The sequence below is a fragment of the Hippoglossus stenolepis genome, chromosome 8 (genome assembly GCF_022539355.2).
Source record: "Hippoglossus stenolepis isolate QCI-W04-F060 chromosome 8, HSTE1.2, whole genome shotgun sequence".
In the NCBI taxonomy this organism is placed as follows: Eukaryota; Metazoa; Chordata; class Actinopteri; order Pleuronectiformes; family Pleuronectidae; genus Hippoglossus; species Hippoglossus stenolepis.
This window is the reverse complement of record NC_061490.1, coordinates 15,916,070-15,937,332: the sequence shown is the minus strand read 5'-3', so window position 1 is coordinate 15,937,332 and position 21,263 is coordinate 15,916,070. Positions and strand designations below refer to the sequence as shown.

The 21,263-nt window shown below is 39.8% G+C and overlaps 1 protein-coding gene across 4 annotated transcripts; it reads right to left on the bottom strand.

The window, feature by feature from the left end:
* Window positions 1-2,215: 2,215 nt before the first annotated feature.
* Window positions 2,216-20,833, bottom strand: rorc (RAR-related orphan receptor C). 4 transcript variants are annotated; one of them, XM_035164657.2, is made up of 13 exons: window positions 20,433-20,833; window positions 20,246-20,353; window positions 15,316-15,345; window positions 7,431-7,516; window positions 6,737-6,878; window positions 6,295-6,651; window positions 6,104-6,205; window positions 5,898-6,019; window positions 5,196-5,328; window positions 4,985-5,092; window positions 4,745-4,855; window positions 4,086-4,195; window positions 2,216-3,935 (listed from the first exon to the last, which is right to left on the bottom strand). In XM_035164657.2, exons 2-13 carry the CDS (start codon window positions 20,295-20,297, stop codon window positions 3,771-3,773), a joined length of 1,518 nt encoding a protein of 505 aa, XP_035020548.1. In that variant the 5' UTR covers window positions 20,298-20,353; window positions 20,433-20,833; the 3' UTR covers window positions 2,216-3,770. The 4 variants fall into 4 exon arrangements, with proteins under 4 accessions (XP_035020548.1, XP_035020547.1, XP_035020549.1 ...); XM_035164656.2 differs by having other exon boundaries at window positions 20,246-20,325; window positions 20,433-20,832; XM_035164658.2 differs by lacking the exon at window positions 15,316-15,345 and having other exon boundaries at window positions 20,246-20,325.
* Between the last annotated feature and the right edge of the window lie 430 nt (window positions 20,834-21,263).

The following is a 21,263-nucleotide window of genomic DNA, read 5'->3' as shown; positions in this document are numbered from 1 at the left end:
TTTTTTGTGATTCTGTGTCATAAAGGAAGATTCTTTCTTCCATTTTGTATTGTTGTGTGTTTCATATTTCGAAAAATAGCCAACACGTCGAGAGTGATGTCAAACTTGATCAGAGGAGATCGAGAATAAAGTTGAATTGTCGAGAATAAAGTCAAACTAAATTAGAGTAAAATAGCATTCAACCCTTTACGATGATTCCAATGTTTATTTGGCCTTAATTATTTACTGTCTGTACAAATATTGACACAATGAAAAGATTGTAGTTTTTAGAAACTTTGCCACAGAGTGGAGGCCTTCATATTGTGCTTCTGTGGGGTTGGTGGACCTAAGCAGATAGATTCAAATCAAATCAAAGTGGCAGAGCCAGAGATATCCTGTCTCAAGAACAGATACGTTCCTAAATTTCCCATAATGCAACACAATTACACATTTCCATACATCTTACCTGCTTGATAAATGTCCATGTCTGTCTTTGTCTCGAAACAGACTCTGCTGAAAGTAGTGCCGTCTCCAACAAAGAGCTGGGTTTCAATTATCAGACTTCAGAACAGCACTGAATAGTCCTATAGGGATAAATGAACTTGAATTGGAGAATCAGTGGCTCAAATAAATGATTGAGAGCATATATTTTCAATAGAATTTAGATTTTAACTCATAACAAGATAATGTTGAGTGTTCACACAGTGTTAATATTTATTATTTATCTTTTGTTCACAGAGAGACAGATTAAAAGCCTTGAATTCCTGGTTATCTCACTCCGAGTTTGAGTCCAGGGTTTTCTTGGTCTCAAGGATTCCAGTCTGAAGAACTGCCTGTGGCCCTCACACAACCCCTCCCACCCATTCTCATAAAATTCCGACCAGAGAAGATGTCCCCGGTGCACTGCGCTGCTAGACTGCAGCTTAATGAGTTTCCGCAGTTTACTCTGTTTAGGCCTCAGTTTAAACTGGAACGATTATCTCCTCTGCCCACAGCTCTTTCCCATCATATAGAGGAGATCTCAGTATCAAAGTTTTCTGTTGTTGTTGTTGGTGGTGAGAGACGAGAGTCCGGAAACTGTACTGAAGTGTTTCTCTTGGCTCGAAATTCCTCTGAGAGGTCAGAGAGTAAAGAATAGCAAACAAACCCAAGCTGAAGGCTGCCATGACTCCCTCCCATTCTCACACTGGAAAAAATTTGATCCGGAGTTTGTCATGAAAGTATTGTGTTTATCCCATGCATCAGTTGTTTCTTACTGTAAAACTGTTGACTCATTATTTTCTGGTCAAAACTGAGTTGGCAGTACAGATTTTTCTGGCTGCTTCCCTTTTCTTTCAGGGGCCAACATCAGGTGAAGGCTGGTTTATTTTAATTTAATTGATCAGAGTTGCAAAAATACCATCACAGGAGAAATCGAAAGGAGGAGAATTAAAGCATATCTCCCACCCTCGGCTTGGTTGATCTCTTTTGTGGTGCAGGGAATCAAGAGGAAAAAAATCTCATTTTAAAGAAAAAAGTTAAAACGCGAATTCCAGCACACACTTATCATCAGTTATTAGTCATTTACGTCATTAGTTGTGTCAATGCAGAGGTTTTAGGTTTTTGATGTAGCTGTTACCACCAGTGGGAAAAGGGCAAGTTGTTCATCTTCAACAGAGAATGACCTTTATAAGAACTGTTTATCTAATGTCGGTCCAAACTGAAATATGAAAAACTCCCTGTTTATGAAAGTCGTTTAGAAAGAACCCACACACAGATAGAGATAAACAGACCAGCAGCTTTGTAGAGTGAAATAACATTTACTATAAAAAGCCTCTGTGGGGTTTTGCAGGATTAAGTCGAATTTACCAAATCCAATTGACTCATAGTGATTTGTTTCCTCTTAACTTGGTTAGCAACAGTTTTTGTTTTTTGGCAACCTGATGACAACTTTCCACAGGCTGATTGACAGTGTACGAACGGTCACCCACAATGACTAACATTTCCTCTGTGTTAAATGGTGCATTTGCAGTATCGTGCTGATACTGAAGTTTGTCTGTCTGTGTGTCAGTGTGCTACAGAGAATGACAAATCAGCCTTATCGGTTCAGTCCACCATGAATAACTTCACGTTTTTGTTTTTCTCATCAAATACGCAAAGATATCAGAATGCTGTTTCTCGCGTGACTGAGTTTTACACTACTGTTTATATCACTCTGCTCTTTTCCACAAATAGACAAATAAAGTTACCACATGTGCTTGGTGTCACAGCCTCAGCAGTTTATTAGAGGATTTACATGGACTTAATTTCATTATGATCTCAGCTGTTCCAGGAACAGAAAGGACTACACCCGGACAGACGGTATTTAATGCTGGAGCCTCTCGTCATTTCCTCTTTACTCATTGCTTTATTTAAAGTTACTGCGTGTAGAGAAAACAAAACATATGCAAGTTCAATCAGAAAGAAGGGAAAAGTTTGCACACAGAGGAAGCAACGTCTACTCTATCTCCATCATGTTTTCTACATTAAATGCAACATTGTTTCCAAAGCTTTAAAGATACAAAAGCCAGTGAGAAGTTATTCAAACACAAAGGATAAAAAAAAGTTTGAGGTACTGCTGCTTCGTAGGACTTGACAATATCAACCTGAGGAGAAACATTTCTCTAGTGACATCTGGATACAAAGAGGCAGATATAACAGATACAGATGTTTTTCTCTGAGTGAGTGTGCAGAATCTGATGTCTTCCAATGTTTCACATTTTGTAGGGAATACTTGTTTTGCCATGTACATTTACCTTCAAATATCTAACATGATTGAAATAGCACAATGATGCTGAACTAATGCCAATCTGTGATCGCTATGTGCTCAAGGTTCCTGAAAGTAGAGTATGATTTCACAAAAGATACAAGTTTTTTTAGCTTCACCCATACTGTCACTGCTCTGTGTTTCTGCCACATGGCTCCCACATTTGTATAAAAACAATACTGAGGTCAAAATCTATCTTTTGAGACATACAGAGTATGAACATGTGGATGTATTCTGTGCACAGAGCGGATTGTGTAAAGTTGATTATTTTCGTGACACGGTGGACGTGCACAGCAATCCACCGACAGCAATATTTTCACTGTTTAACCAGGGAATAGTTCACGGATCTTGGGGAAAAAAGGGAGGCACATTTAGGAAACCGTGTGTGAAATTTGGTGCAGCTTGATTGAATTTAAGGGGACGGATGGGCCTTGGCGGAGGTATGTGCTCTTTTGAGTTGCATCATACTTGCATCTGTAAAAAATCGGTCTTGGTATTTTATTGATATTTTGTGCTATTTCCTTTTTGTAATTTGCATTCAGATTCAAATCTACTGCTGATCCAAAGCTGTTGGACAGATGTTGAGTGGACTACAACTTTAAGTCTCAGTGGACCATGTTGCCATTGTCCTGCCTCTTTGAATCTATCAGTCTGAAAGCATTGACAGTCAACACACATTGACTGAACAGAATCACAACAGCACATCCTGAGGGAAAATTAATCCTGTATCCCAAAGACAATGTTGCAACAAAACACAAAATTCCCCTGGTAGTAAAACTGGTAGTTTTAAGCTATCAAAATATTGAAATGTATGTTTGACATAAGCTACCAAAACAAAGCTCTGGAGGTCATGTAATACTTAACACACTATGATTACTGTGGGCATCTCATTTATTTCCATTATTAGAAAAATAGACTCTGTCAGAAAGTGATAAAATAATGTGTCTATGCATGTGTGTGTGTCTGTGTGTGTGTGTGTGTCTGTTTGGTTTATGCTACTGGATCATCAGTGTGTGGTCCCTGGCAGCAGCTCGGCTTCTGAGGCAAACAGCTCCTTGTAGAGCGGAGGGAACAGAGAGTGAGCAGTGAGAGGGTAACGCTGACTGAACCAGCGCAGCTTCTCCATGTGAAGACTGCACAGCGAACGCAGCACTGCCATCCTCTGGTACAGCTGCAGGGGACACAGACACATTTAGATGTTCACTATCTACCTTAGGAAGGTGAGCATGCACATATTCATGGAGATGAAATGATGAAATCAGCCTTTAGCAAAGTGAGATGAATGAACAGAAAGCATTTGCTCTATACTGAGACACTGTACCTTGTGCAATAGACCTTCCAGGTTGTCTCGGTGTAGAATGTGTGTGAGTCCTAACTCCACGCTTCTCTGCACCCGCTGGACCCTGCCTCTGTCCTCCAGACATGGACGGTCTGCACAGAAAGACAGAAACCAAAGCATGTGAGGATTTTTAACAAAGATGCAATTCTTAGTGTGAAAAGTCATGATCCAATGTGGATTTTGTACATATTACTATGATTATGAACAGGCACTAGGTGGCGTACAAGCTGTGGGAATTAATGAAACCATCAAAAAAGTGACTGAAATAATGTAAGGACGAATTACATTAATTGTAAATGTTTAGTTAAAATTAAAAAAACTAATCTGTTGCATTAGCTTAACAGTGGATATTACAGTAATACTATATATTGTAAAGGAATGATATTGGGTGATGAAGGAAAAGCTGAATAATGGCTATGAACCAAATTTATCCAATAACATTATTTATCTCTGTGTGAAAGATGGGAAAAACATATAAAAGTACATTAAATATACATATCAAGACTAGTCAATATTCAAAAAATAGTTTTAGATGCAGCCTGATGATAAGAGTAAAGATTGTAGGATTTTTTCTTTATAGCGTTTTCCAACTTTTCATGCTTTGGAAATGTAACACGGGTGAGAGATAAGTGAGACGATACCTGCGTTGATCAGCACCAGAGCACTGAAGAGAGCGATCTGCTGCTCAGTGAGCTTTAGAGCGCACATGTCATGAGCGAAGTCGAACACTGCTGTGATCAAATCACCACACGCTGCAGGCAGAGAAACCACAGAGCACTGATAAACCACCACATTAATATACAGGATACTGTGCTCATTGCATGAATGGTAACAGGTCTGCCTTTCTGCCTCAGATTAGATCAATGTGCGAGGGTCCTCACCCAGAGACTTGAAGACCTCAACTCCAGCAAATTTCCCATCGAAGAAGACAGTGTTATTCTCTGTGTTGAAGAACCGACACATCCTGACCAGAACCACCTCCATGGAGCCTGCATGACGAGGGGAAGACAGGAGGAAAAGGAATCAGTTAAAAGGCGAGGGAGAAAAGAATAAAGCACAGGGTCAGTTTCTGTAAGTGACAGGTAACCTCACCTGTCTTGAGAAGTGCAATCTGGTCGTTCTGGCTGAGCATACGGAAACCTGGGATGTGTTTTGCGAACTCCACTACATACTGCACAGCATCGGTCAGTCGAATGGCACAATGCTGCCACATCTCGTCCACTGACTGAGAGTAGGACAGAGGAAAATCACAATTAAATATCATGTTTGTCATAAAGTACAAAATCCATTTATACATGGAACCAATCTCAGCTGACATTGGGTGAGAGGCGGGTCAACTTAAAGGTTCAGTGTGTAGAATGTAGTGACATCTAGTGGTGAAGTTGCATGTTGCAGCTGAATACCCCTCACCTCCCCCTCCCCTTCCAAACATGAAATATAACCTGTGGCAGCCTTCAGTTGTTTTAACTCAAAAGGTGTTTAGTTTGTCCAGTTTGGGCTACTGTAAAAAACATGGCAGCCTCTGTAGAGAGGTGATGTAAATATAAAGTATTTAAATCTAAAGGTAAAGAAAACAACAATTCGTACAATTTAGATGAAACACACTAGTGAACACATCACTAGGATTATTTTATATTCAATTTCTGCCAATAGATCCCTTTCACCTGAATCTTACCCACTGAACCTTTAAGAGGAGGAAGGGGACATGTTGAAACATGTCTCTGACTTGATGGAATGTTTTGTCTGAGAACTCAAAAAAGAGGAGGAAACTGTAAACAGGTGGGTTGGTTTTACTTTGCTCTGATAGGCTTGGATCTCCTCTCTACTGAACAGCTTCCATCTGAGAGCCTGCAGCTCCTCCACCCTGAACTGGCTGGTCTCTCGGTGGGAACGCACAATACTGGCACACAGCTCATCTGAAAACAAGCAGAAGCACTCATTAATACGAAGTCTGCTACACACCTAAATGGACATGTTAGCCCACCGTGCTGTTTGCGTACCTATGTTTCTCAGAGAGTGAGGATAAATGCTGTAGGATTCCTCCAGAGGGTTGTAGGGATGGATCGCCGTCAGATCATGAGATTGCTGTCTCAAGTCAAACCCTGACACGAAGAAGAGACAAATGAGGAATAAACAAAGGACGATGAAGTACATTGCGTTGAGTTAAGTGTGTTCAACACCAGTGTCCCACCTCTTATGTCAGGGTGTCCGTTTTGGCCCCCCCTCCCCTGGGATCTGGGTGTGGGAGAGACACCGGAGCTTCTGTAGATCATCCCTGACACCTGCGACTCGTTGGCAGAGTACACAAGGTAAGGGTGAACATTATTGGTGTAGGACAGCAGCTCAGCCTCACCAGTGACAGAGTAGGCTGGAGCCATGGGCTGGAGGAGCTGGGGGGAGCGGTCTTGCCTGGCTTTGGTGGGGAAGGACAACACAGACTGGACGTCTCCCTGAAGCTGCTGCTGATGCAGCTGCTGCTGCCGGTGCTTCTCCACTTCGGCGATAAGAGAGTCCCTCTGACGTTTGGACATCCTTCCAAACTTCACGGCTGAGGAATTAAAAAAATAAACAGACAAAGTTAAGAAAATGAATCAAGTGTTTTCTCCATCAGTGTAAGTGTGTTTACGCCTCACCATCTCTGCTCATGCCCTGTGCCAAGCACTTCTGCAGACGGCAGTGTTGGCAGCGGTTGCGACTGGCCCGGTCGATCTGACAGTTACTCTGCCTGGAGCAGGAATAGGACACAGTGGGCAGCTGGCTGCGCCTGAAGAATCCCTGAGGGATGGAAAATGAACGGTTAACAGTCCAACAGAGGCAGATACTTGAGATACAAAAGTCTGATAATGGTACATCAATGGTTTTATAAGTTGTGACCTAGACATGCAGGGAGGAGAACATTTTACTGTTGAACTTAACTCTGACATGATGGCATAATCAATCAGCTGTGTGTCTGTCTCTGTCATTTCAACATATCAGCCAAAATATATGCAAATAACTACAGTATGTTGATATTGGTCGAACTCTGATGGTTATTTAAAGAAAAAGTTCTATATTTTGGGAAATTATGGGAAATGCTATTTGCTAAGTCAGTCACACTTGTCAATCGTGACGACTAGATGTTGTGTGTTGCGAGTTTTTTAATTTTTTTTAATCTTTAGTGAAAGGCCAGGCTAGCTGTTTCCCTGTTTGCAGTCTTTATGCTAAGGTAAGCTAACACGCAGCTTGCTTCATATTGAACGGACAGATCATGAAAGTGTTGTCAACCCCATCAATTTGAACGTGTATATGCCTCATGTGTGTGTATCTAATACATATGTTGCATTTCACCTTGCAGCCCTCGCAGGTGATGACTCCATAATGCACGCCAGAGGACTTGTCGCCGCAGATCTTGCACGGGATCGCTTCAATCTGGGCTGAACAAACACAGGAGGTAAAAGCAGTTACCTTCACATCTTTGAATGCAGCTTGTTCTGTTATAAATGAACAGGTCAAAAACAATGGTGTCAAGAGCAGGAGGCAATGTGCGCCAAGTATGAGAGCCAACAATCTGTCAATCAATTAGATGATATTGCATCTTACAGTATCACAACTGTTTTTTATAAAGCAGCAGAATGGGCCATGAAAAGCTAATCGCAAAAAGCCACACAAGGTATTGAACTATTCTTTTTTTTTAAATAAAGAATCTAATCCATTGATACAATTGTGAACAGACCACATATAAAAAGAAAGATCAACTTAGATTTATTCACACAAACACACATCAGCACGGTATGATTAGCTCCAAGGTTGTTTTTGTCTCCTTTTTTGTTTGATGGTTAGTAGGATTTCACAAAACCAACAGAATGGATTACCATACAAATTGCTGGAAGGATGTGGAATGGATCAGGGAAGACTCCATACAATTTTGATGCAGATCCTGATCAGGGGCAGATCTAGGATTTTTTGCCCTCTGTCATTAATTGTTGATTTCTCAGAGAACAAGTCATGTTTATGGGACTGGTGTTTATGAATGTGTACAATTTGGGGCAGATCCAAATAAAAACCTGGATCTCCTATATTTAAATGAGATTGTATAAGGGGTGGCTGAACGCCAAAATTGCCCCATCTCATATTAATATAGACCATTTACCATTTGTTGGGCTGTAAATTAAATCAAACAATCAATATGTCCATTATTAATATCAAACAAGTCTAAAAGTACAGGTTGTCACTGTGAGTGAGCACTGATGCTGCATTTTGTTTTACCCAAGAAGTAAACTGGAAAATGATTCCCACTGTGAGAACTTATGTCTTCTGCTGTACTTCCCCTGAAGCATCAACATCAATTCTCGTGTGACCAGAGTCAACCAAAGGTGTTTTCCTCTCTAACAACCCTTGCCTTAATAGCAATGAGCAGAACAACTTCAAATACGCAGAGGAGAGAGAGTCCTAAGAAGATGATGGAATATCTGCAAAGGGAGAAAGGCGGAGAATGTGAAGGTGTCAACCTCAGAGGCCTTTCAAGTGGTTGCCTGGCTTCTCTTTCACTCTGACTGTCCCTCTTTCATGTCATCTCTTTCTTTGTGAATCCTTCTCTGTCTGGCTCATAAAGGACACAGATGCCAGTAATGCACTCTCTCTCCTCCATCACTGCCAGTAACGGCCGTCCCCCTCTCACCTCCCCCCGATCCCCTGATCTCTGTGAACTCTCGCCCCCCTCGTCCTTTTTACCTTGTGGTGATTTTTTTTTTTCAGACGTCATTAGAGTCATTAAAGGGCCACAGATGTGGGAACAAAGTCTTGGTGACAGGTGCGAGAAGTTTTAGGGTTTGTCCTCATTAAGGATATCAACGAGAGGATTGGAGGACTGTGCATCACATACTGTATAATTCATATTTTATGATTTATTTATATTCAAACCCTCAACAATCTCTTCTTCTACCTTCTTCTCTTGCTTTCTACTATGCACTGTGATTGTCCTCTGCAACACAAGCTGTCGCTGATGCTCATACACAGCAGCGTTTCCGCGCACAACTGTGTCAGATTTATTTGCGAGTGTGTGTTAGTGTGTCAGTGTGTGCCCTCTTTGTTTCGTGAAACAGGGATCACCCCAAGGCTCCTGAGGAAGTCAGTCGGCCTCAGGTAAAACACTTTCACATGAAGATAATGAAGCAGCAATAACCACAGCAGGGCTGATGAGATATGTGGCTGCTGACACTAATCGAGGCGATTGATCAACCTCAAGACCGACCATGATAAGGGTTAAAGAGTGACACACATTTAAAAAAACAACTCGATGATTTAACGCTCAGTGGAAATGTTTTTCTGCAAACTAAATATCATCAGTGGTCTCTCTCTCTCCTTTTTTTTTTGCTATTTCAGTTCTGATTGTCAACCTCAAACGACAGGAAATCCACCGACACCCACGACCTTTCACTGTTCACACACAAACACACACAGCAATCACAAACACTCCTCCTCCCAGAACTTTCATTACATTACATTACATTTCATTTAGCTGACGCTTTTATCCAAAGCGACTTACAATAAGTGCATTCAACCATGAGGGTACAAACCAAGAACAACAAGAACAGAGAAAGTACAATTTCTTCAAAAAAGCAAAACTACAAAGTGCTTTCCACGCAATCGTGTGGCTCTGATCATCCTCAACTTGATTAAAATGATACACTCAACACAAAGCATGTTATCTGAGGCGGCATCAGGTGAAATCAAGACTTCTTTTTGGTGCTAAACTAAAATGAAAAGTAATAATGGAGCTGGAGCTGTTAAAGGATCTTGACTTGATACCAATCTCATCTTTTTTTGGGTCTCTTCTTCTTATCTCCAGCCACAGGCCAAGACCGATCAAAACCAGTATCTCCCTGTGTGTGTGTGTGTGTGTGTGTGTGTGTGTGTGTGTGTGTGTGTGTGTGTGTGTGTGTGTGTGTGTGTGTGTGTGTGTGTGTGTGAGAGAGAGAGAGAGATAAAGATATGAAATTATTGAAAAAGAAGTAAACCACCAACAGTATGTTTCATCCATAAGGGTTATTTTTTGACTGTTAAAGACAATGCAGTGCTTGTTTTACATTAAAAATACATGTACTTGGAATTGTACGTTTTTTCTTTTGCTGCCAATTTATCCTCTTCCACACCTCATCATCCCCCAATATAATATAATAATATAATATTGTAGATATTATCTGCTTCTGTGCACAAGAGAAAAACAAGGATTGATTTTGCTATCCAAGCTAACTTTGACTTATATCATGAACTGTAGTACTTCTTGGCAAAAAGCTTTTTACAACATAACCATAAAATATGAGACCAACCAACAACTGACAACTAACATATTTGTGTGAGTTGATTTAGAAGAAAAAAACGATTGAAGCTATTTTAATTTTTCATCTTACGCTGAAAACAGTAGAGGTTTGAGTACAGTATATGTGCAGTGATGGACTATTCTGGTTTGTTAGTGGAAATAAAAGAGTGCCACCTCCCACACTTCCCCCCGTGCAAAGTTTACCAAGATGCCGCCACAGAGACAATCTGATTTACGTCTTTCAATCAGGATTTCAAGTCATCAATGACTTTCTACTTAAAACACACCGTTTTTGGAGTTGTCGTTCAAACAGCGTTTGAAACAGATTTCAACCCTGAAAGACTGAATTTAGCACTTTCACTTGAAATTCACTGTGTGTGTGTGTGTGTGTGTGTGTGTGTGTGTGTGTGTGTGTGTGTGTGTGTGTGTGTGTGTGTGTGTGTGTGTGTGTGTGTGTGTGTGTGGCAAATGGGGGGTGGACGACACAGATTGCCACTAAACTCTTCAGACTCTGCCTGAAATCACCTTGTCAGCAGTCTGTTCTGTAAACTGTAAACGGACATAAAACCTCAACCTTCCTCTGACGGAAGCTTACCTTTGGTGTATACGCACGCAAGAGTACAAACAGTGTTTGTATACACACAAACACACACAGACACACACACACACATACACACACACTAACAAACAGTGATATGATAAGCAGCTCAATCAATCACTAGTTTTTGTACAAGTTATTTAGACCCAGTTTGGAATAAATACAAACTGTTTATGATCATTTAATTTATCTTCAACACCACAGGTTGTAGTCGAAGGTTCTCAGAAATTACGTAACATGACTCAAAAGCAAGAAAATAATATTTTAAAAGATCATGTATCTCTTGGTAGATATATGCAACATTTTAGCTATTGTATCAAAATTCAATATGTTACTGTTTTTCAAAAGCTTTTTAAAAGATGAATAATGTAATATTAATATGCATTATATATATAATCCTTTTCTCAGGTATTTTGCATTAAATGATACAATATATATAATACTTACAAAATATCATACTACATATAAATACATACTATACTATTTATATTCATTGGTCCAGTCGCACAAAGGTTAATACAATCTATAGTACAAAAAATTTCTCTGACATACTGAAAATTTTAATTTAAATCAGAAATGATTTTCTTTACAAGACGTCATAACTGAGGCCTGTATTCTATATTATATAATCCCTACAATTAACTGTAACATGTATTTTAAGATCTTTGGAAAAAAAAATGTTACTGCCAATAGTAACAATTTGGATTATTTTAGAAAGTATTTCACCGCCTTTGTCTGTACTGAATATTTCTGATGAGAAAATGTTTACGGGTTAGCACGGGTGTGAAGTATCTTTATGTTTTTGAACCAGACCATTACATTACTGCGAGAACTCCTTCACTACTGGGTTTCAGTCAATATTTGACAACAATAAAACGTCTAATTATCAAAATTACCCACAGTGTCTTATGTGAGACAAACACATTATCTAAGCAGATCTGAAAACCAATTATCGTAAGATATTTAAATTTCAAATGCCGAGCGATTATAGGGGTGATTGACAGCCGTGATGTTTTGACAGTAGCAAAGGATATGAAGCAGCTCAACTGTTGTATTTCTTTCACCATATTTTGGGAGGGAATGTGTCACCTGCGATTTTAATGTTCACTTTGATGTGAAGCCAAACGCCTCTGCTGCTTTGGAAGCACTGTGCAGGTTTCTGCACCCGGAGGAACAAGGAAATCCTTTCTGATAAAGAAACGCGAAAAGAATCGACACAGGAATACCCCGAACGCAACAACAAAGCCTTATGAAGTGTGTGTGTGAGTGCATATTAAGCAAATGTGTGGTAAAGAGCCCTTTGTGAGTGTGTAGTGGGAGAAAATTTATAGTTTTCCGGTTGATGTGAAGACACAGAAATGTGGAGTTATATTTTCAGCCTCTTCCTTCATCGTCATGCACACAGTATCCACACACAGCTGTGGGCCTGAGATGTTACATCTCAGCGCCATCTAACAAGCAGCTGCACATCTATGCGTGTGCACGTGTGTGTGTTTGCATGTTGCAAGAGAATGTGTGTGTGTGTGTGTGAGTAAGCAGCTTGCATATTGAACATTCACTATTTCTCATTATGTATTACTTCTCCCCCTCTATATGCTTAAATTCTCTTAATTGTGAATATCTGTTTTAGAAATCAAATTCATTACCATTTTACATGATCACATTTTAACAATATAATCATTTCCTATGCATCCTGTCTACTGTATGCATGTGGAGTCAGTCCATTCAAACTGATGCACTGCGTTCGTGAAGCATCCTGTTTTCCTGTCTCTTTCGTTTTTAAATTGGCTTGAGTTCGTATTTGCAAAAACATTTGTCGTATTATAACCTGCTCTCTTGGGTCACTATGGAAATATGATTACTGTAAACGAAGGCGAGGCAAACATATGGCATTCGTTTTTTTAAATGTCAAACTCTTTGTACAACTTATTTCCCTGATTCTCACCCTTTAAAATCAGCTCAGTTTCTAACCTGAGGTGCACTGTATATGTGGGAGAGAGAGAGAGACGAAATATCTGAGATATGATTCAAATCTTAAATCGATCAAAGGGACCTAAGACTTGAGTCATATCTCTAAACCAGAAAACTGAAACACACAAACCGATGTGAACGTACCCAACGTAACAGTCAGCCAATCAAGAACTCAGCAGAGATCTGATTAAGTTTCAAAACAAAGACCATCAGTGCTTATACAGTATATTTAAAAACTTTAAAACTGTACGTACTTCAATGTGTGTGTGTGTGTGTGTGTGTGTGTGTGTGTATTGTAATAGATACTCTATATTAGAGAAAATATATATTTGGCTGATTAAAGCATAAACATCAAATAAAGCAAATAAAGCATTTAAATTATAAATATATACCTACAGAAAAATGTGAATTCAGACACTTAGAATAAATCCAAAAGAAAAGTGGGAACTTGAATGAAAAGCGCAATCACACGAGATGATAAAGTTAAAGAAAGTTGACAAGTTTGACGCCATAAATGTCTGCATGAATTCACGGTTATTTTATGAATCTGATAAAAACGTAAATGAAGATGCAGCTATTTATATCGTTAACGTGTTATTGGAAGACATCGTGATGACCATAACGTATAACCTTAAAACAGCCGAGTTGCAGTCATGACAACTCTCAAATAACTCTCAAATCAGGGTGTATTAGAGCGAAACTATGACAATAAAGAAGGTATTTGATCAGATTGATGAAATATCCTTTATTGTACTGCCCACACACACACACACACACACACACACACACACACACACATATACACATACACACCAAAGAACTTCATTCCTACCTCGCATCATCCTCACTCCTCCACTTGTCTCAGACGTTTGGCCCACTTTCACAAACTCACTTTGTCTGACAATATTCTTTCTTTAGACACTTTTTTTTTCTTCCCTCGCACCACCTACTCTTACACCCTTTCCTCTTCTTCTTCTTTTGTCGTCCTTCAGCGAGTCTGGTCGGGTGCTCACTGCAGCTTCAGCGAACATATTCAGACTTTTGTGTGTCAGTCACCACCTCACCTTCCTTGTTAGCGTGTGCGTGTATGCATGCATGCGCAGCGTGCGTGCGTGTGTGTGTGTGTGTGTGTGTGTGTGTGTGTGTGTGTGTGTGTGTGTGTGTGTGTGTGTGTGAGAGAGAGAGACCGTGAGAGAGAGACACTGACAGGGGGGACTGTCCCCTTACTTGACTTTTTTCTCAAGGTACTTTTTCCTTATATCTTTGTTGTTATCTTTCACCCCCTCACCCAACATCAAAAAATGTACTTCAAATCGTCTGGCACCTTTAAAACTGCCTGAGAACTTTAATCAAAGCACTTTCAACAGGCATAATTGGGGAGGAAGAGAAAAACACGCAAGTTACATAGCAAGATATTATTTATTCTCAACCTCACAATTGTCCCTTTGCTTCAAATGCAAATGAGTGATTCACTGACAGTGAAGTATTAATTCATCAATAAGGGAATAATTTATTCTTGCAACAGCTTCAGCTCCTTCCAAACTTGACTCTTTAACTAACTCAGATCTGTTATGTGAGTAAAAGTACCGAAACCACACTATTAAAAAAGTGACTGTCAGGTAAACGTGTTTCTCTCAGAACTGTGTCTTATGAGCAGCACTTGAATAAATTGACTCAGTGACCATCCATCACAGCATACCCCAGTGCCAGTTCATCTCTCCCTAAGACCACAATGGTAATGATTCCTCAGATATGTGTATATATAGTACATGCACACACTCACTCACCCAGCCATAAACGCATTATTATTTATGCCCAGTTTGTTTATTATCACGCCACCTTACATGAGGATTGGTAGTGTGTTACGTACAACATCTCCACACTTGATAACACACCCAGGTGTGCTAGAGTTGCGCTAAACCAAAGAAGTTAAAAAAAGACGAGATGTTATCGCTGTCTGCATTCAGATGCCAAAGTGCCAAAGCCATAGCAGTTTGTGTGTGTGTGTGTGTGTGTGTTTGTGTGTGTGTGTGGCGGGCAGCGCAGGTGCAACACACAGCACACACTGCGCTGCTGATGGCCCAACTCCAATGATACCACAGTGTGTGAGTGTATATGTGTGTATACGTGTGTGTGTGTGTGTGTGTGTGTGTGTGTGTGTGTGTGTGTGTGTGTGTGTGTGTGTGTGTGTGTTACTGTACAGGTGCAAATGTTATATGTTCAACTAACTTTGACGTTAACCACAATGCATGCACAAATATCTAGCACAAACACAAGCAATGCTCCCGCACACAGACACACACATGCTAACATACACAGATACAGGGTTTACATAGAGAACTTACTCAAATGAGTCTTCTTGGACAGGGCTCCTCCTGATGCAACAAAAAGACGCAGTTAGTGAATCAAAGTTGAACAACACTAAACTTTAAATCTAAGCTTTACTACGAGCTCCAACACATGAGCATGCAGGTGACCGTTTTAATTTTCAAAACCACAATGTGCCATTTACTCGTGAGGTTTTCACATATAACTTTCGTTAGAATAAACTCATAATTAGGTTAAACCCAGGACTAAACCACATTTTCCATTAATACCTTTTTTTTTTGCTTTTAACTCAATATTTTAAAAGCTGCCTGACTTTACTTAACTTAATTATGTCCTTTTACTTAACTCCATACTTCCACTAGATTACTAAGAGAAACTATGTACATTTTAGTCCTCTACATTTGAGTTACAATATAAAAATTGACAAAATTATCCCGACACAACATGAACTCATGCATCAATAGTGATCCATTAATAATGTAACACTGATTAGGCGGATTTTGCACAACAAGAACTTTTACATTTGATACGTAAAAGGACAGTTTGTTGCCAATAATTCTGCGACTTAAGTAAAAAAATTGTAAACAGGACTTTTTACTTGTAATGGAGTATTTCCATAATTTTACATTGCTAGTTCTACCTACATAAATGATCTGAATACTGCTTCTGTCACAGAAAGTTGCATGGTTAGCTTCGTGGTGAAACTATATATGTAACAAATACACATGTAACACTAAAATCTATTACATATTAAATAAATATTTACATATATAATACAATATTAATATGTAATAGAGCATATTAAATACACAGGGTCAGCTTCTAACCAAGGGATCAAACAATGTGACCGAAATTTAAAAAGACTTCAAGTTAAAACTGATTTGACTGTGACTCTTCATTGGGAACTCATCGTGGCAGTTTTAAAGAGGGTTTACAGTATTTTCTGTTTGTATTTCAGTATCCCATGTACAAAGAGCTGTGGGCTGATAAGAAGCCCTGGTGATGGCAGAGGTGAAATTAGAGGATTCCTATTCACAGTGCTGTGTCTATGTTATGTTCATGTGACTCTTCGGCACACATGTACACACACACATACACACACGGGAGATAAGGAGATAAGGAAGGTGGGTGTCTGAGAAGTTATAGGTCCTCCTTTTTGTCTGGCTGTTTGACCGCAATTGTGAGAAAGTCTGAATCGAAGTGAACATGAGTAAATGTATGGAGGGTCTGTTCCGAACCAGGGTGTTTATTTCTGTGTGTGTGTGTGTGTGTGAGACACAGAGAAGGTTTGTAGGCAGGAGAGATAAGTATCAGTGGAAGATGCAGAGCTATAGCCAGTCTTGGTGTGGCGCCTGAAAAGGCCCTCTGTGGTTTCCACTGTTTTCCTCCTCTCATCAAATCAGTTTTGCTACATAAGCAGAAAGCAAGGAATGAAAGCAGGGCAGTGCTCACACACACGGAAAATGTCAAGAAATTTTCAACACTGAGCAAACGACCTGTGGCGATTGCTAAGTAAAGGTGAAAAGAATGATGAGAAATAAAATTCAATCATGATTAAAAAGGTCAATGTAGGAATAAATAAAAGCATCATTTTCAAATTGAAAGCAATGTGATTTTTTATTTACTGATGGATTTACCACAGTTAATATGTTTAACAATTTCAATACATTGCAGTGATATGTTTGAGGTTTCATCAGTCAGTCACAGAAATGTATCTTTGTCCTTAAAATCCATGAATATGATTTGGTTTGTTTGTTTGATTGAAAGCAAGATTGCGTAACAACCACAGGATGGATTTTTCTATGAAACTTTATGGAAGGATGTGATTTGGGTCTGGGAAGAACCCATTACATTTTGGTGCGGATCCAGATCAGGGGTCGGATCCAGGAATTTAAAATCAATTCTTTTAAAATGATAAGATCAATCGAAATTATTCAGGTTGAAGTCACCTGCAGCAAAACACAAGTCACCGTCTTTCATACATTTTTTAATAATACCATAATATTAAAGTTGATCTCTGAGCAGAATAGAATAAACAGTTGTGGTCAGAGGCTAATGGTGAAAACAGGATCTCATGATATCACCAACATCTGCATCTGTACAGATTGCATTCACATTTAACCACACACACACATATCAGTCTCACAAAGTGAGAGTGTATGACCCTGGTGACTACAGCGGGACAAACATCAACACCACTCATCAGTCAAAATCTCGCTAACGTCTAAACCCTCTGGCATCTACGCAGACTATTGAAGTGACAGTTGCTGCGTTACATAACAACAGTGAAGATCAGTGAACCCAGAGAGTAGGCCCACAACTTTGCCTGAATATAAAACATTACGTATCCCACTCTAAACACATACATAGTAATGTAAATACATTACAACAATAATACCGATACTACTAGTTTTATTCAATTCATGTTGTTGTTATAACTAGTTAAATAACTATGTAAACAAAAAAATAGAGAAAGTAATAAAAAAAATGTTTACTTAAGAACAAGCTCGATAAGTTAAGTTTGGATGTTGGTCAAGATTAATGTGAATTGTCGAACTCCGGCGCTAATAAAAGCTATCTAAGAATCTTGTGTTCCTAAATCAGCCATAAAATTGTAATTAAAAAAACGGATTTATTAATATGAAATAATCCTACACTTGCAGTTAGTGAGACGAAGCTAAAAATGAGGCAACTGCTTTCTCTTTTCCCTCTGAAGTAATAAAGTAGAGACCAAATGAGAGCATAGTTTCAAGGGGATTAAAATTAAAAGAATAAATTTGATAGAATCGCTCATTGTAGAAAACATGTTTATAAGTGACTGAACAAATTATTAATGTTGACTTTGAAATGTTGTAAATTTTTGTCTGATAAAACTAAATGCTAACTTATCTGTATTAAAATGCATAAAATTAGCTGAAAAATATGAGGCCAGATTTTTGATATCACTTTGGTTTGGTTGAGAGATACTGTAACAACAGCCACTGATATTAGGGTAAAAAGTGACTGCAGAATAAAAATAATCTACAGTATGTGAAGGAGACGGTTGGACCCGCAATATATCCCTGAGGGACACCACATACACTTTGCATCCAATAATAAACAGGAGCAGAGATTTACCCTGCACAGGCAGGAGGTGAAGCAATGTGGAGCAGTGCCAGAGACGCAAACCTGTTGCTCAAGAAAAATGAAAAGACACCCACAACAGCCACTAAACCAACACACTCATCACCTTGAGATGAGCCTCCTCAGCAGAATGAAAAGTGTGGAACCACACTGAAACTCCACGTTAACCAGATTAAAACACTATTGCAGCAGTTCCAGTACCTGCTGGGTATTTTTTCTTTCTTACACAATCCTTTAACCCTGTAACATCCAGTTCTCACATTTGATTTAGCTGCAAGTTTGTTAAAAGTTTGCATGATTTTAGGCACATATGAAAAATATGAGGAATGACTTCAACCTTCAATGGATGTATATCATTCAAGCCTCCACAGTACATACTATACTTCAATACTGATATGTGTTTGTACTTTTACTCTTACCCTGTCTGTCTCTCTTGATTATATTCCAGTTAACTACACAAACCGCTGTAACTTGATGATATTTCACTTGTTATTCTGTTTCTTTCTATGATATAGTGTTAGTTAATTCTCTCTATTAAAGACAAAAGACATAAAACATAGCCTACATAGTCAGAATGGAAGTAGATTACTAAAGACGCATCTTGTTTTTGTGTTTTACAGAAGAAACAGATGTCTCAGAGGCAGATTTCCCCCAAGATTCTGCAAATACACCCAAATCTATATGTCCATGGCTCCATATCATTGGTGTTGACTAACTGTTCATTTAAATATAATTTAAATTGCAGGACTTTGATTCTGAATGGATCATTACTCATCTGTGATCCTACAACTTTTACTCGAGTAACGGGTGTAAATCCATGTTCCACCTCTTTATTCTTCCCTTCAGTCAGTCACTTCACATCCATTAATCAGAGTCGTTCTTGTCGCAGCAGCGAACTGTTTCTCCATGCTACTGGACAAGAAGGAAAGGTGTGCAGTGGGTTTCTGTGGCAGAGGGACAAAGTGTCTTATCTCCGCTGACAGCCAACGGCTTGATTTTAGCCACGGCGAGGCTTTGAATAGAAAAGCATTGACCAAAAAAAGAAGCAAAAAATAAAACCTAATCCCCGGGGATTACTCGGATTTACAGCCATTCTTACCCACTCACAGCACCTTAACCACACCCCAGTGAAAGGGATGAGGAGGGTTTACGAGGTAAAGATGGATGAGAGTGCAGGGAAAGAAGATAATAGTGGACACGGTAACTGGGAGTGAGAGAAAGCCGGTGAGGGGAAAGGTGAGCAGAGGGAGTGGACACAGATGGCATGGGGTGGGCGATATGGCCAAAACTACATCACTCGATATGGTTATTTCTTTTAAACTTGCAGATTTTTGCTCCTGAGTGAAGGTTCTGGTTTTAAACTCTGATAATTGACAAACAGTTGATAAACAGCAAAACATTTTTCATACCTGAGGTCGATCAATTTGGTGTTGAATGTGTTATTGTGGGGGATTTCCCCAATTTGGGATCAATGAAGTACAGCCATCCATCCATATCTCCTCAATGTGCTCGCACAATGCATAATGCTATATATCAATAGGTCAAGTGAACTTTTGTTATATTGCTATTGACATAAATTCTACTGTGATAAATCTTGATTTGGTTTTATCAACCAGTCCTGGATGAGGGGAGATAAGAACAAGGTTCTCACAGAATAACTCTTGGGAGTATGAAGACCCAACTAAACTGAGTTTTATGTCACTTGTGCAGTCATCACACTTCATGAGGCCTGCTCAAGCCTCAGCAGAGAGAGAGAGAGAGAGAGAGAGAGAGAGAGAGAGAGAGAGAGAGAGAGAGAGAGTCCTCAGTGATGCAGCCTCTTACCTCTCTTGATAGGGGTGTCAGCGGGGGGCACGTCTGGATCCTCATATTCCATAACTCCCCTGTGGAAACACTTCACGGCCCTGCACACAGACACACACACACACACACCTTGGCTAAGTCAGGATGTTTGTGAACTCCACCTGCTGACACTAAACATGCAGAGAATATAGAATGAGAGAAAAACTACCTGTTGGTTGTTTCTAGCGCTCAGGTCGGCGCAGGCATTTGAATACATGCACAGCCATCTCCTCCTCTTCCTCCTCTTCCAGTCCTTTACAGCGGCTCCCAAAACTCGACCGTCATCTTCCCCACTTCTCCGTGCGGTTACTCCACTCTCGTCCTCCTCCTGTGCGCTTGTTTTTTGAAATAATCAAATTTCCACCCCGACAACTGAAGCAGCAGCAGCAGCGGCGGCAGAGAGGAGCGAGGGCAGCTGGACCGTCCGGCCGAACACAGGACGTGCGCTCCGGCTCCCTCCCTCCCTCCGTGCGCTCTCTGTGCGCCCTGACCATCCCGGGCTGGAGAGTTATGTCACCGGCTCTTACGTAACAGCAGCGGATCGGGTTTTGCTCTGTGGCGCTCAGTTGAGAAATATAATCCCATGATGCTGCTGCTGCTGCTGCTGCCACGAATGTCCGCTGCACTAATTGAGAGAATACACAATGAGCAGGGGACGCATTAGATGCCAGCGCATGGTTTAAATCCCTCTTCATAAATTGGTGTAAATTTAGAAGCTTGTCAGGACCTGCAGCCCTCAGCACACGTCTATATGCAGAGGCTGGTTTACTTCTAAAAGGCCTCTGTGATGCATCATTCAAAATGAGGCACAGCATTCATATAATTTGTAAAGTAATTGGTATAAAAGAAACAATGTATACAAGTATAAATATATATATAAAGACGTAGATGTTTCATAATAAAATACAATGGGAATAGACTATATCTGTAAGGGCAACAATTGAATAAATGTACGCTATTTAGTTACAGTTACAGTATTGTACTTTATTACAGTAACTGT